The 17,073-nt window shown below is 45.7% G+C and overlaps 1 protein-coding gene across 8 annotated transcripts in view; it reads left to right on the top strand.

Annotated features, from left to right (window-relative positions):
- Nucleotides 1-13,807, top strand: part of LOC136588016 (RAC-beta serine/threonine-protein kinase-like) — a 78,718-nt gene extending 64,911 nt beyond the window's left edge. For 4 of the 8 annotated variants that reach the window (XM_066586901.1, XM_066586903.1, XM_066586907.1 and 1 more), the window contains exons 2-6: nt 1,256-1,466; nt 1,783-1,897; nt 8,392-8,454; nt 8,605-9,389; nt 13,449-13,807. In XM_066586901.1, coding sequence (XP_066442998.1) covers nt 1,271-1,466; nt 1,783-1,897; nt 8,392-8,454; nt 8,605-8,953 — 723 coding nt within the window. In that variant the 5' untranslated portion in view covers nt 1,256-1,270 and the 3' untranslated portion in view covers nt 8,954-9,389; nt 13,449-13,807. Of the gene's footprint in view, nt 1-1,252; nt 1,467-1,782; nt 1,898-8,391; nt 8,455-8,604; nt 9,390-13,448 lie in introns of all 8 variants that reach the window. The other 4 variants (XM_066586902.1, XM_066586905.1, XM_066586906.1 and 1 more) reach the window with 1 other exon arrangement.
- Nucleotides 13,808-17,073: the final 3,266 nt, after the last annotated feature.

The following is a 17,073-nucleotide window of genomic DNA, read 5'->3' as shown; positions in this document are numbered from 1 at the left end:
AAGACTCCATAGCATTTAAAATGTTGAAGTGGTGCGGCCCTGGGTATGGAATTCATGTCCAAATCTGTGTTGAAATTATGCTTTGTGAATAGGGCCTGAGGGTAATAAGCACTCATGTTTTCCTGACAATTGCTGGGCTGCTCCTGTGAGCGCAGGGGAAGCTTGGCAATTAGTGATATTGGACAAGTGTTATTGATGCGGCACAGGATGCAATAAATTGTCTTAAACTAGAGAATGGTGCAAATTCTGTGTGAAGTTACCTTTGCTTATAACAGGCATAATCTCACGTTCTGGCTTTGGGACAGCCCAGGATGCACCAAACTGAACTAGGTCTCAATCTACTTGGCACTTTACTCAATGCCCTTAAATAAATATAAATCTTCCCTATGCAGTTGCATACAATGGACACTTAGTAGTGGGGGGTGTTGACTCTACAGCATAAGATCATCCTAGAAGCGAGGGCACACAAAGTAGAGATTGACAAAGGACCATATAAACTGAAGCTCCAGGTATGGGTAAATGATGTCTGTTCCTAAGGCCTCATGCCCATGGCCATGGCGGACTCTGCTAGCAGAATATCGCAGCGGAGTCTGCCATGGCGTGCCCAAAAACCTCCATACACTCCTCCTGGCCCTCATGCCGGCGTGCATGCGCAGTACAGCTCATGACGTGTCAGATGACATGGGCGGGGCGCATAATCACACATCAGCTGTGCTTCTGCTTAAGTATAGCGTAACGGCCGGCTTCCACTTACTACAATGGTAGCTGGCTGCGCATATTCCCACGGCATTTAGAACATGCAGCTTATTTCATGCGATGGAATTCCGCAGCATGAACATTGAGCTATTAGGATTCAATAGAACCTAATGGCTGTGGGGCACCGCTGCGGATTTCCAATGCATAAAACGCGTCAGAAATCCGTCCATGGGCATTAGCCCTAAAGCAACTCTTGTGAGTAAATTGGTATTAAGTTACTAGCTTTAGTTTTGACTTGAAAAACTTTGCCTTTTTAAAAAAAAAATTTTTATCCTCAAGACACTTGTAAGATCTACAGACTGATGGCATCCAACATGACTGAAGACCCAATCTAGCACATTATGAAAGCTGAAATGTAGTTAGATCACCTTCACAAGGGGCACACTTGAGCAGTATGACTAGGCTGTCGATGTGCACCTCTCATAGCTTTGTATACTATGGGTGGGGTGGAGAGCTTTGATATATTAGCAATGCTGTTTTTGCTTTTCTCTGCCAGCAGGGAGCTCACTGTAACATGACTGGAGTCTGGGTGAATACACTGGGATCAGTTCTTAATATTTCTGCTGAAGGATCCCAGATCAGAGGATCGCTTCACTCTTCTGTAGAGCTCCATCCTGGTGCGGTCTGTGAGCAGATGCCTGGTGAGCTGGTGGGACTCGTAGGACAAGGAGATCAGCCAACCTTCACCATGTCCACAAGCTGGAAAGGAGGTGAGGTTTGATTTGTCTGGAAATTTGGCCCTTAATATGGAACAGGAGCTGGATAACGATGGCTCCTTGGTGGCTTTAACTACAATTTTAGAAAGTGGACATCTTTGTACGTGGGTAACACTGTAGTCCATTGATGTTGCTCAACTAGTTTGTAGACCTGTAACCTATAAATACAGTCTTGATCTTACTACAGTATAAAACATTCCTGATGGCTGCACTAGAATGTTTGACGTGAAGAAGCCTTCATACCCCAAGTATATATCAATTATACTAGAGAGTATATGCATCTCCTTCTTACTGACTTATCTTGCTGCAGGTTCAGTCACTGCTTGGGTTGGCCAATGTTTCCAGATATCAGGTTGCCCAGTCCTGAAAACAATATGGTTGTTGCGCTCAAAGGCTACAATAGAAGACAACTGGAAAGCAACCAGGTAACAAGACAGTCCAGGCCCACGGAGATGTTGTATTAACATTCTGTTGTCCTAAAGATTGTGTTCTTCATACTCTTACTATGTACTGTTCACCTGTTGGAGAATGGCTCACATGTACCTTTTCTACATGGTATTTAGATGTTGCATGTGGAATTTGATTCACAAAGCCACAACCTCCTAGATGTCAATATTTACAAGAGTTGTCAAAAGAATGGGGTTCAAACTTTGCATCTTGCAATGCACAAATCTCTTGTTTTTTGGCCATGGGATAACGGAGCAGAAGAGGGTGCAGTGCCCCTGTATATCACAGAAGGCCTCTTCTGAGGGTTAGAGTATCTGAGCCCCAGGCTAAATCTGGGGCTGTAAACTAGCGTTGCTGCCAGCTGATGAGGATGCTGCAGTAGAAAGCAGTTAGCGGGAGGTGAACCAAAAAAGCCAGTAACGGCACAACCTTTCCCAAGTGAAGAGACAAGAGTCGGTGGGGTGGAAAGTAACCCAACTTCTCTTTACAACCAGCAAAAAAGTGCATTTTTAAGGTATGAAGCCTTTGGTGACAAACTAGAGAAGAAAACTTTGTACTACATGTGAATGAAAACTCTGTAGGGGTTTGTTCACATGTTGTAGTACTAATTTATTTTTGCTGGTTAATTAAAAACAAAGTTGGGTTACTCCTCCCTGCTCCTTGTCTGTCTGCAACTGGAAAAGGTTGCATGGTATTTTTTGCCTCACATTGAATTTGTCAGTATCCACTTGAAGATGAATCTAACAGGAATATCACAACAGTTGTAAATGGAAGCAATACTAGTGCAAACGGAGCATGGCATCTCTAGAAGGTTCAGATCTGAGTTACTAGGAATAGTCCAACAGACTGGCAAACCCTAGTGGTAACAATAGTTGGGAGCTGCACCTCTGACCTCTCCTGACTTATAGTAACAAGACAAACATGAGTAAGGGTTGCAGCTTCTGAGGGCAGATGGGTTTTCTCCTCCTGGCCTCTGAAAGATTTCTGATGTAGGACAGTCTGAAAACCGAATTGTTTCCTTGACAGCATTTCTAGTTTAACTTGTGTATCTTCTCTTTCAGGATTGGTGAGGATGTGTTTTACCAGCAGAAGAAATGTGATGTAGATTAAGAAATAAATGTTGCTTGGACTCTGGTTTTGTGTAGACTTTGTTTTAACACTCCCTCCGACTACCAAGGTTTCTTGGCCTATAATGGCCTCTTCAAAGCTTTTACGAAGTCCTAGTTACACTTTGACACTTCCTTGTGACATCTCAAACTTTGTCTGGGGCCAGAGCCCCTCACTGATTGCTAAAATGAACAGGCAGAGGTGGTCATCTGAGTGCTGTGCCTGTTCAGTGGTATCGTAAAACTCAGCAGTGTCCAGGCTACATTGTCTATAGACAGTCTGTACACCACTGGAGATGATGCACTTGGCTGAGTATGGCCCCCTGCACACAGGAGGAAAGTCTGCGGCGGGATTTCCCACAGAATTTCCACCCATGGCTGCTGCCATGGGATTGCATTAGAAAATGCAATTCTAGGCAGACGGATGCGTTTTGTCCACGTGAAATTGGATGTGGAAAGCAAATCACAGCATGTTCTATTGTCAGTAGGGCCGGGCCAGCTCCGCTCTGCACATGCACTGGCTGGCCAGCAGCTGGCACATCACAGCCGGAGCCATGGGCGCGGGTCGGATCCCACTGCAAGAATTCTTGCAGCGGGTTCTGACCTGGCTGTCTGCAGGCAGCCTATGTCTGTCTTAGTGACTGGTGGTCTCCACTTGCAGCCCCCACATCACTTTTGACATGTCCCTATGACATCAGAAGGCTTTAACCCTTTCCAATCCATTTATTTTTTTTCTCATCCATTCTCCCCAGCTCCAATTTATTTGGAGCTGGGGAGAATGGATGAGAAAAAATAAATTTTCCTTGCACCTTCCTGATCTGACAGAGTTCAGGAGGGTACGGGTGCTCACTGCACCGTGGAGGGACCTGCTTACCTGTCTGGCATCTTCCGCATTCTCCCTTCTGCCTCCCAGCTCGGCGATCATGTGACCGCTGGGGTCAGGTGGCACCCAGCAGTCACATGATCGCCGAGCCGGAAGGGGGAATGCGGAAGACGCCGGACAGGTAAGCAGGTCCCCCCACGGTGCAGGCTTCCGGCTCGGCGTTCATGTGACCGCTGGGGGTCAGGTAACACCGGTGGTCACATGATTGCCGGCCGGAATTTCTGTGCATTACATAGCGCTAATTGAGCACTATGTAATGTGTAAAGGAGAAGGCAGAGAGGGTTAAAAACCCTTTCTGCCTTCTCCTCGGGGGTGCTTGATGAGGATCAGTGCAGGAGTACATCTGCACCCGATGTGTCTAATGATCGGGTGCAGATGCACTCCTGCACTGCAGTGTCGAGCCTGCCCCGACATCGGAGCTGTGGGGGGAAATGATGTCGGGGCAGGCCCGACATTGGCTTGGAAAGGGTTAAACTTAGCTACACTTCAATGATGACATCTCTGGTGCTGTAGGGCCAGTGTAATGGGAAAACAATCTGCTCCATTTACAGTGGTCTTGTGGAATGACAATTGACTTTTATAGAAGATTAGATATAGGGGGGTTTCTGACACAAATAACAATATTTGTTATTCCTAATAATTCTTGTAAATAGTGCTATTAAGGTGACTAGATTTTCCCCAGGGTCAAAGCAGGACAAAGGGATGTGGTCAGTGGCAGGGCTTATAGCAGGAGGTTTGTTTTTTTGTAATTATATACACTTTCTGTCACAGGGACCAAATTTCACACTTCTGCATCCATAAATTCAAAATCCACACCATTTCTGCAGATTTCAACTGGAAATCTGCCATGTACCCGCAACTGACTTCATACTATGCAGTGCTTCCCCCTCACCTTCTCTGAAGGCTTCCCGCTGTCAGTGCTCCTCTGGCTTCTGGTTTCCAGCAGCCTGTAGCAGCCTCATCTGATCAGCAGCTCTGCACTTTTCAAAGCTGGAGAGTGCTGATAGCGGGAAGCCTTCAAAGGAGGTGATGTGGAGTACCGCATAGTATGAAATCGACTGCGGCGATGTGGCGGGTTTCCAGTCAAAATCCGCAGCAATGGTCTGGGTTTTGATTGCTTTACTTCTTTGATCTAGAAATGCTGCAGACATTTCACAGCACTTCTCCAACATGTTAACATACCCTAAAGTATGCTGCCCTTCTCTTTCGGAGCACTCTTCTTGGTGCTGCTGTGGGCAGAAATATGTGTACCTGAACCAATGAGATGGTTGGATGCTGGCTGCACCAAGGTGACACTGTGTTCCCATTAGCGTCATACCCACTAAACTGGGGATGTCTGGTCACTTTATAAAAGCACTTAAAGAGATTGATTTCAATGGGTTCATTATATCATTTTTTTTTTTTTTGTGGGTGCAAAACAATAGGACCTGCTCTATTGTGTGTTTGAACAAAGAGCACCATAGAGGCCTATGGAAGACGTGCAAGACCTCACTGCTGCCTGCACAGGTCTGCACTAAACACAAACATACCTGCAATCATTGGCACCACGTTGGACACATTAGCCTTTTAAAGCAGGGTGGGGTGAGTCTGACATTCATGTAAGTGAGTGAAGGCTCCACAAATACACTCCATATTTGCGCAGGCATGGGTGTTAAGTACACTTGTTCACAGGAGTGAGTATATCATGGTGTATATTTATCTGTCAAAGCCATAAGCCTGACTATATCTTGTGCACATCCTCTCCTTCTCCCAGACTTCAGATTGGGCACTCGCAACCTTTTGTAATCAAATAGTCTTTATTGGCTCAGTTTAAATAATAAGCCTTATACTACCGTATATACATTACTGTGCCAATTTACAGCCCCCCAACAATAACTCACACCACGACTGCTTGTTTATAAGATCCTCCTAATATTTCTGTGACCCCCCCCCCCCCCCCCCCTTTCTAACATTACACACCTTAGAATAAACCATCATTGTGGATGAATCCCTCTCTAACCTCCATAGAAGCATCTCCACTCAGTACACCCAGATCTACGCTGGGGAGGGCGCTGCCCATTGTAACCTATGGAAATACACATCAAGTATCTGGATGATGGACACTTATTGAATGGAGCAGAAAACAACTCCTCACAAGGCTTTGTTACTCCTGCATTAGTAAAATTTATGGTTTTATTTCAGTTTTCACACAACTGCAAGTTTTCTAACATTGCAGGAGCTTGTGCAGAACTATGGGCACTGCTGCCAACCCAGACATGAAGTGCCATTTCTGCCCCCTCTACTAATGTGGCACTAGAGCCGGCCATGTATGTCTCTTTCTCTGGGCGCTAGACTATCACTCATGGTGCCCACATCAGTGTATATGGCAGGAACATGCCAACATCAGCTTCCCTGACCTTTGACCTCCACTCAGCATCAATCATACAGCATAAATTACACAATACATTTTTTTCTACGATGAAAATGATATCAAAAATATATTTTTTTAAATTATAATTATTTTTACATTGCTGCATTCAAAGTCTCAACTTTTTAAATTTTTCATGGACGGAGTTTTTTTTTTTTTTTACGTAACGAGCTGTAGTTTTTATTTGTACCATTTTGGGGTACAGATGGCTTTTTTTAATCACTTTTTTTTTGTGAGGTAAAACTAACAAAATAAGCATTTTGCTTCTGTTATCGGTTTTTGCTGTGCATGATAAATGGTGTTCAATTTATAGTATAGGTCGTTACGGACACAGTGATACCACTGCAGTAAGCAGTTCCAGCTGCACTTTATAGCGTTTTTACTGCGATGACCCTGCGTATAGCTGCGTATGGCAGCAAACTTGTGCTTCTCATGCAGGTCCGCCGACATCCTAGAGCTGTCATGGGTGGCTGCAGGAACATCCCCCCCCCCCTACCTCTCCCCTGGTCACGCGATCGCCGGTATCCACTGGATACCGGCGATCGCAATAAAGTGAATGAAAAGTAAAATAAAGTTAAAGTTTCAGCTCCTCTTATGGATCAGATCCATAAGGGGAACTAAGAATACTCACCACCAGTCCTCCGTGATGCCTTGCAACGTTCTCGTACTCCTTCTGCATGCACAGAAGCCTAGGAGGCCCAGGAAAGTTAAAAACTCCCTGCTTCCGGCTAGTATAAGAAGCTGCGAGCACGGAGCTGTCACCAATTATCTAATGATTAACAGTGATCATGTAAAAGTAAGAGAAAAACTTTTTCAACTCCCCTAACACATATGATCTATAAGGGGAGATGAAATTATGTACCTAAGGCCCCCAGAGTTATCCATTGACCTTACCCTGGCTTCTGCATGTGCGCACACACACGTCATCAAAATGGCGGACGCATGTGCAAAAGCCGCGGACTGCCAGGGTTATTTTAAAATCTCTTCGCTCATGGCTACCAAACGTAGCCGAGAGCCTGGAGATCTCACAGAGGGCCGCGGTACGCGGTCCCTGGTCACATGATCACTGCTATCCAAAGGATAACAGTGATCACCTAAAAGTTAAAAAAAAAAAGTTTCACCTCCCGTCATAGATCCAATCCATGAGGGGAGGTGAAATTACTTACCTAAGGTCTCTGGCAATGTCCCTCAATGAGATCCTTATCCGCGGACCTCTCCCCTGATTCTGCGCATTGGCTCATCGTCAAAATGGCGGACACAAGCGCAGATGCTGGGGAGGGCCCAGGAAACTTAAAATCTCCTGGCTACTAAAGGTAGCCAAGGGCTGCAGTGAGCGGTCCCCGGTCACGTGATCGCCATTGTCGAATGGATAATGGCGATCACATAAAAGTTAAGACAGTTGATGTATGATTTCCTTCTGCTTTGCTTAAATTCATTCAAAACCTGTGGGGTCAAGATATGCAGTACACCCCTAGTTGAATTTGTTAAGGGGTCTAGTTTTCAAAATGGGGTCATTTGTGGGGGTTCTTTGTTGATTTTTGCCACTCAAGGGCTCTACAAGTGGGCAATGGTGCCTAAAACACCTTCAAGCAAAATGTCTGTTCTGAAAGCAATCGGCTGCTCCTTTTGGTTTGGGCCCCATTGTGCATACAGACATAAGATTAGGGCCACAATGGGTATATTTCTGAACACGGGACAAACAGGGTATCCAATTTGGGGTACCAATCCTCATTTTCATGTTTCATATTTACAAAAATTGCATTAACTCCTGAAATTAAACTGTGGGGTCAAAATACTCCTGACACCCTCAGTGAATACATTAAGGGGTGTAGTTTTTAAAATGGGGTCATTTGTGGGAGTATCTATCATTGTGACAACTATGAGCCTTTCCAATCTTGGCTTGGTGCAGGAAAACAAGGGAATACCGGGAATACTAAGGGTGACAGGTCCGATATAGAAGAGTGGAGGGCGTACAGGCTGCCATAAACGGCGCCTCTTCTGGGGGTTATAGACCCTTCGATGACATGTCAGGGAACTGATTTCATGTCATTGATACTACACTCTTCTCTCTGTCAGATTCTGCACAGCGGAGATTGCATGCAGCTTCCAGTTCCTGCACAGGTGCGTCAACATCCATCGGTAAGCAGAACTTTCCCACATTGTTTTCCTTGCAATGGCTTCCAGATTTTCCCAGAGTTCTGAATTGGGCCTGCCTTTGTTGTGGTACATACCTTAGTCTGCTGTATCACTGAACAGATTAACATTCCTCATTTCTTTTTTTCATTGCAGAGACATAAAGCTGGGGAACATCATGCTGGACGGAGATGGACACATCTGCCTCATTGACCTGGGGCTGGCCAAAGACGGCGTCACCCCATCTATGAAGATAAGCAGAATGACGGGCACATATCAATTCATGGCTCCAGAGGTGCTTCATGAAAAGGAGTACGACGCAGCAGTCGACTGGTGGAGCCTGGGGATTGTTGTATCCTGGATGGCGGCAGGACCGTCCCCTTTCTACTACGGCTCCTCCAGGAGAGTTTATCAAATCCATCACCGGAAAGGAGCCAAAGTTTTCCTCTTGGCTGGATGCTGGCGTGAAGCATCTTCAGAAGAGGCTGCTGCGAAAGAGTCCTGAGAAGAGGCTGAGTGTCTACAAGAACATCAGAGGTCATCGCTTCTTCAACACCATAGATTGGGAGGACCTGGAACTGAAGAGGGCAGATCCGCCATTCAGAGGAGTTCTGGAGAATCGAGACCTGCCGTGGCCGGAGATTGGGAAACCCCTTCACCCTATGGACGGATTCTTGTACACTTCACCAAGCTGGACCTAGTAAGATCTTCCTCCTCCAGGGATGATGTTCTTCAGTCTGACCTCTGTGTTCATTATCACTGTCCCTCTGGTGTCAGATGGCACAGGAGGTCATATAATAACCCTGCTTCATGTCATCATGCCTGGTCCGCAGTCTTCTCCCTCCTCAGCTTCATTATTATTGCTCCTGTAATTACTATGTCTCTGCTTCTTCTTAAAATGACGAGAAGAATCTGATTGTGAAGGAAGCCGCAACCATCCGGTAAGTACCCTCTATACACACCTACCCCTACACATATCTGTTATAGATATATATCAGGGGCGTAGCTAGAGGCTCATGGGCCTGGGTGCAAAAGTTTAGCTTGGGGCCCCCTTCCAGACCCGTCCACCCACCACTCCTTTTTCACAGCTACTCCTTGTATATCACTTTTAGCTACATTACTGTTTTTTTTTAATGACCCATCAATGGATCATTAGTAATCAGGGGTTTTAGATTTTTAAAACATCCAGAACACAAGCCTCAAGGCACGCTTTGCTTCCCCAAGAAAGAAAAAACGAATTATATATACACATACATAATACAGGCACACATACATTGGAGACAGCATGAGCTAACTTTTATAACATGTTAGGGCTCATGTCCACGACCAGGTTTTCACCACGTATTATGCACACGTGGTAATCCCAGCATGCTCTCTTTCTCTGCGTACCACGTAATGTGAGCCCTGTACACTTGTATGATACGCTGCCCATACACATTACATTGTTTCCATACGCATTGTCACTCTAAACAGAGTGGGGAATTAAAAAAAGAATCACCCTGTGCATGTGCAGTGCCACACAAGGCCATATGTGGTCCCTGTCGGCAGCGTGCACGGCTGGGAAATGTGTGAGATGCTGGTGGTCTCCCACAGTGTTGTAGGCTTATGGCTGTGGCATTGGCATTGAGCCCTTAGTCACCAATACAGCGGCTCGGTTCTGGCATACCTCTAATAGTGAAGTCAGGTGCCGGCTCGCAGAACCCCCCCTCACTCACCCCCCCCATTACACAGAACCCCCCTCACTCACCCCCACTCCCCATTACACAGAACCCCCCTCACTCACCCCCACTCCCCATCACACACAGAACCCCCCCTCACTCACCCCCACTCCCCATCACACACAGAACCCCCCTCACTCACCCCCACTCCCCATCACACACAGAACCCCCCTCACTCACCCTCACTCCCCATCACACAGAACACCCCTCGTTTCCCCCACTCCCCATCACACAGAACACCCCTCGTTTCCCCCACTCACCATCACACAGAACACCCCTCGTTTCCCCCACTCACCATCACACACAGAACACCCCTCACTCACCCCCACTCCCCATCACACAGAACACCCCTCACTCACCCCCACTCCCCATCACACAGAACACCCCTCACTCACCCCCACTCCCCATCACACACAGAACACCCCTCACTCACCCCCACTCCCCATCACACACAGAACACCCCTCACTCACCCCCACTCCCCATCACACACAGAACACCCCTCACTCACCCCCACTCCCCATCACACACAGAACACCCCTTGTTTCCCCCACTCCCCATCACACACAGAACACCCCTCGTTTCCCCCACTCACCATCACACACAGAACACCCCTCACTCACCCCCACTCCCCATCACACACAACACCCCTCCCCCCTCTTAATCATACCGAGGACGTTCCCTCTCACTGACTGCACTTACTTTCACTATGGTCTCTGCGCAGGCAGGCAGCCTCTCCTGCACATCGGCGCTTCCTCCCAGGACCTCCGCTCAGACTCCTCCCCTCTGATGATCTCTGTGCTGGAGAACCAGATGGGGGAGGGGTCTGAGCGGAGGTCCTGGGAGGAAGCACCGATGTGCAGGAGAGGCTGCCTGCCTGCACAGAGACCATAGTGAAAGTAAGTGCAGTCAGTCAGTGTCGGAAAGTAAGCCCCGTGGGCCCCCAGGGGCTCAGGGGCCGGGTCGCAACCGCACCCCCAGCACCCCCTATATGTACGCCAGTGATATACACTACCGTTCAAAAGTTTGGGGTCACATTGAAATGTCCTTATTTTTGAAGGAAAAGCACTGTACTTTTCAATGAAGATAACTTTAAACTAGTCCTAACTTTAAACAAATGCACTCTATACATTGCTAATGTGGTAAATGACTATTCTAGCTGCGAATGTCTGGTTTTTTGTGCAATATCTACAAAGGTGTATAGAGGCCCATTTCCAGCAACTATCACTCCAGTGTTCTAATGGTACAATGTGTTTGCTCATTGGCTCAGAAGGCTAATTGATGATTAGAAAACCCTTGTGCAATCATGTTCACACATCTGAAAACAGTCTAGCTCATTACAGAAGCTACAAAACTGACCTTCCTGTGAGCAGATTGAGTTTCTGGAGCATCACATTTGTGGGGTCAATTAAACGCTCAAAATGGCCAGAAAAAGAGAACTGTCATCTGAAACTCGACAGTCTATTCTTGTTCTTAGAAATGAAGGCTATTCCATGCGAGAAATTGCTAAGAAATTGAAGATTTCCTACAACGGTGTGTACTACTCCCTTCAGAGGACAGCACAAACAGGCTCTAACCAGAGTAGAAAAAGAAGTGGGAGGCCGCGTTGCACAACTAAGCAAGAAGATAAGCACATTAGAGTCTCTAGTTTGAGAAACAGACGCCTCACAGGTACCCAACTGGCATCTTCATTAAATAGTACCCGCAAAACACCAGTGTCAACATCTACAGTGAAGAGGCGGCTGCGGGATTTTGGGCTTCAGGGCAGAGTGGCAAAGAAAAAGCCATATCTGAGACTGGCCAATAAAAGAAAAAGATTAAGATGGGCAAAAGAACACAGACATTGGACAGAGGAAGACTGGAAAAAAGTGTTGTGGACGGATGAATCCAAGTTTGAGGTGTTTGGATCACAAAGAAGAACGTTTGTGAGACGCAGAACAAATGAAAAGATGCTGGAAGAATGCCTGACGCCATCTGTTAAGCATGGTGGAGGTAATGTGATGGTCTGGGGTTGCTTTGGTGCTAGTAAGGTGGGAGATTTGTACAGGGTGAAAGGGATTCTGAATAAGGAAGGCTATCACTCCATTTTGCAACGCCATGCCATACCCAGTGGACAGCGCTTGATTGGAACCAATTTCATCCTACAACAGGACAATGACCCTAAACACACCTCCAAATTGTGCAAGAACTATTTACAGCAGAAGCAGGCAGCTGGTATTCTATCGGTAATGGAGTGGCCAGCGCAGTCACCAGATCTGAACCCCATTGAGCTGTTGTGGGAGCAGCTTGACCGTATGGTACGCCAGAAGTGCCCATCCAACCAATCCAACTTGTGGGAGATGCTTCTAGAAGCGTGGGGTGCAATTTCTCAAGCTTACCTCAACAAATTAACAGCTAGAATGTCAAAGGTGTGCAATGCTGTAATTGCTGCAAAAGGAAGATTATTTGACGAAAGCAAAGTTTGATGTAAAAACAATGTTATTTCAAATACAAATCATTATTTCTAACCTTGTCAATGTCTTGGCTCTATTTTCTATTCATTTCACAACGCATGGTGGTGAATAAGTGTGACTTTTCATGGAAAACACAAAATTGTTTGGGTGACCCCAAACTTTTGAACGGTAGTGTATATATATATATATATACACACATACATACTCACAGGACAGCTACCATTATATCCATACACTGTAACAGAACTTGCATACCATAGAAAGTTTAATATATAAAACATTTGCTCTAAAATAGCAAAAGCCTTGGGGAAAATTATATTAAGACCAGCGTTTCTCTGTGCGCCTACACAGAAATGTGCAGCGGGCCTGATCCGGCATAAAATTAAGTCAGTTTCTGGTTGAAATTATACATAAGTGTGTCGGTCCTTGGCAGGTATGCATCCTCTTAATAAGCCATGCCCATTTTTGAGAAAATCGTGTGAGCTGGTGCAGCAGACAAAGGGTTGCTAAACAATTCAGGCTTGCACCAATTTTTTTGACTCTCTATGCCAGAATTTGGCATAACATGTTCTGTAATTTTCACCCTCTGTCATTCCCTCCTAAGATTTTGGTATATCTGGTTGACAAGCAATATTGCCTTCATTGTCGCTTCTACAATCACAAAACTCCCAATAATTCATAGTAAAGACAGTTGCAGAAAATAATTTTTTTTTTTTTTTTATTTTTATATCCGATACAAATCAGATCCCGATATAAGTTATTATATTACAGTAACTCACTTGTTTGTATCCACAAGAGGTAAAAGTAACATTACTCTTTTATGTCTTGTAGGCTCGGCCCGCACCAACTGTCTCCTGAACCCGCAACTCTGCTGCATAAGAGCTTGGCTTACCAGCATATATACTCTCCACCATCTGTATTCTGCGTATTACCATCATGCTACCCCAGACCTTGACATCCTCTCCTGAAGACCCTCTACACCCCCAGGAGTGGCCGGTGTTTGGTAACTGGCGAGTTCAGGAAAAATAGCCAGAGTGACTATTATCCCTGAGCTCCTGGTTACTTGTAAGACGTCGGCACAGGCCAGGTAAGTAGCGCACACCACATACATGAAGATTAGACACAAGTGTAGACACAAACACATACATAGACACAAGTATACACACAGATAGGTGTAGATGTCGGCTTTGATCCTGGGACTTGCTCTGATCGCCATATTTGGGTCAGGGAGGAATTTTTTTCAACTTGAGGACAATTGGCTCATACCTCAAGGAGGTTTTGGCTTCCTCTGGATCAACGCGCAGCCTTAGGCCGCCTGCAGACGGGCGGGTCAGATCTGGCTGCGAGGATTCCCGCCGCGGGACACGAGCGCCTGCAGAGAGCAGCGCGTACTCCCTTTCGCCCGCGGCTCTGGTTGTTTGATGTGCCGGCTTGCAGGGCAGCCGGCGCATGCGCAGATCGGAGCCGGCGGCCGGCCCCACAGAGAACTAGAGCATGCCGCGGTTTGTTTGCCACGCGAGATTTCACGCGGACAAACAACGGCCGGCTGCCTAGGATTGCGTTTGCTAACGCAATCCTATGGCATCTTCCAAGGCCGGAAATTACGCAGGAAATCCCGCTGTGGAATTTCCGCCCATCTGGAGGCAGCCCTAAATAGGGTTAGGTTTTATTTATAAAGAAACATCCACATAAATAACATCATATAAACATTTAAAAAACCTTTAGCTGACGTCACATATACCAGGAAGGGGAGCTGCTGGCGTTTTGATCCTGGGGTTTATTTTGATCGCCAGATTTGGGATCAAGAAGGAATTTTTCCCCCTTAAAACAGGATAATTGGCTCTTGCCTCAAGTGGGTTTTCGCCTTCCTCTGGATCAACACAGTCTATAAACAGGTTTAGTTCAATATACTTTATGTTCACACAAACAATACATGGTAATAGGTTTATTTAGATTTATGAAAACAATAATACATTTTATAAAGTCAGATAAATCCGATGTCGGCTTTGATCCTGGGACTGATTCCAATTACTATATTTGGGTTCGGGAAGGAATTTTTTCCCCTTTTTTATATGAGGATAATTGGCTCTTTCCTATCAAAGGGTTTTTGCCTTCGTCTGAATCAACTCAGCTTCAAAATTCCCCATAACATAATCTACCGTTTCCTACAACTAGAATTAAAATCTTCTTTCTCCCTCCATAAATCTTTGTGTCTGTGTCTTTATTTCCATTGAATGTCTTACATAGTGGTCTTCCAATACTACTGGGGATCGTGTATCCAAGTAACATAATGTTGGGTGAGGGGCCCATGGAACTGTAGTTACACTCCTGCCTTCAACCTTCAGATCATAACTGTCTTTTGGAGTGCTTAGAAGAATAGATGGATCCTCACAAGTGCATGAACTGTAGGGTCACCCCTTATGGGGTGCGTAGGAGACAACACAGTATGATTAAAAATGGGCATCGCTAGTATGGTATTGTGCTTTCCTTTTAGTTTAGGTCATTATACCGCTGGTCAGGAGTCCTATGTGTCACCAAGGTTTCTGGCTTCATCTATTTAAGGGTTTATGTGCTCAGCAGAGCCCGGTTGTGGCCCTCCTTGGCAGTATGGCTAAGTTTCCTTAGTACAAAGGTTTAGAGCCCTTGTACACTACTGTGCAGCGTCCATCGGGTACGGTACATATGGAAACATCCTTCCTAGAAGCTGTAATATGGTCATGTGCATGAGACCTATGGTAATATGATTCATTAGCCTGATGAAGGGTCGATAGAACCCAAAAGCTTTCTGTAACATCATGTATTTTTGTTAGTCATTAAAAGGTATCATATCTACAAGATTTCTTGGTTTCTTTTACTGAGAACAATCACACTGAGCCCTATGGGAACCATTTAGTTTATGTTGGCAAAAGAGGTTTTTTTTTTCCTTTCTATGCTTTGGAGTTTTTAGGAAGACTTATTAGAAGGCCTTGGTTACTGGAGTTAGGGCCCATTTACACAGGACCAGAGGTGTAACTAAAGGGGGTGCAGAGGTAGCATTCCCTTCTTGTCCCAAAGGCCCCTCCCTGTTAAATACCAAGACAGCACTATTACAAATGACACATGGTAGATAGGGGGTCCCATTACAGACTTTGCATTGGGGCCCATGGGCTCTTAGTTACACCTCTGCACAGGACGACTGTTGCTCCAGTACTGATCATTCCTGCACTCTTACACGGGAACGATCATCGCTCAGTAATGGAGGTTGAACAGATCGGGGATCGTTCTGGGCACCCACCTCCAGTCACAGTAAACAGGCAGTCCTTCATACATGAAGAAATGCACGTTTACACAGGAAGATAGTTGTCGTTCAGTTTATGCATGTAGAAAACTAAACAAGTGATAAGAGAACAAATTATCGTTTGTTGTTGAGGCGGAGCACGCATTCACACTTATCGATAATCATTCACATTCTTACTGGATCGCAGGAATCTGAACGATTTATTGGCCCATCATAAACTAGAATGTGCATACAAACAATAACAGGCGCCAAAATACTTACCAATGCACTACAACACCCAGACACATGGAAATACCTAGTCAGTTACTACGCATGAGGTATTGGGTTGTATTTTGGCCAGAATATACAAGCCCACGTCATCTTGTCCCTACTCTAATAAGACAACTAAGGCCAGTTTCACATGCCCAAAAAAAATCAATTTGTATCTTTTGAATGGGGTATATACATAAGCTTTTTATTTTTTTTTTCCTCTTACATGGCACAGCGTTGTGATGCAGAAAACAAATCCTAGCGTGTTTTATCTTTCTGCAATATTGGCTTCTTGCTTGAAAACAGTGGGAGAACATCGCAATCCTCTGCCACGATGGGGGGATTCCTTCAGCCCTGCAGGGATGTTAAACTGTTTCCATGTGAAAACGCCTCGCACCCACAAGGCCTTCACATGGATGGTGAGCACAGTATGAGGGCAGGATTCACTGCCTGATATCAGCCTCGCCCGTGTGAAACCAGCCTAAAACCCCAAAAAAGAACCCTGCCTACAAGAAGGACAATTGTCCCAATAGGGACGGCACTATGCTGGAACCTAGAGGCCTGGCTCACCCTAAATGGTAACAGGCGCCAACATCAGACAAGGAAAGTACAACACACACTGAACAGGACAGTTCACACCTAAAGTCTGAACACCTACAAACAGTGTGAACAGTGACCTGTTCAGTGTTTAATAGACAAGGGAATCCCACCCAGAACCCCATGTATACAGCAACACCAAAGCAGAACATACATGACTCCAAGCGCCAGCGGTCTGAGAGGGAATGAGATAAATGACTAGAGGCCTCTAAGTAGAGCAACTTTTCCTGCTTAATCACTTGTAGATGCCAATGTATTATACTGCTGCCCATGTGCTCTAAAGGCTTTAGTTTTACAGAGGAAAGGGTGCTTCCTCTATTAGCACTCAACACA

This window comes from Eleutherodactylus coqui, chromosome 13, assembly GCF_035609145.1.
Source record: "Eleutherodactylus coqui strain aEleCoq1 chromosome 13, aEleCoq1.hap1, whole genome shotgun sequence".
Classification (NCBI taxonomy): Eukaryota; Metazoa; Chordata; class Amphibia; order Anura; family Eleutherodactylidae; genus Eleutherodactylus; species Eleutherodactylus coqui.
This window is presented reverse-complemented; position numbering and strand designations above follow the sequence as displayed.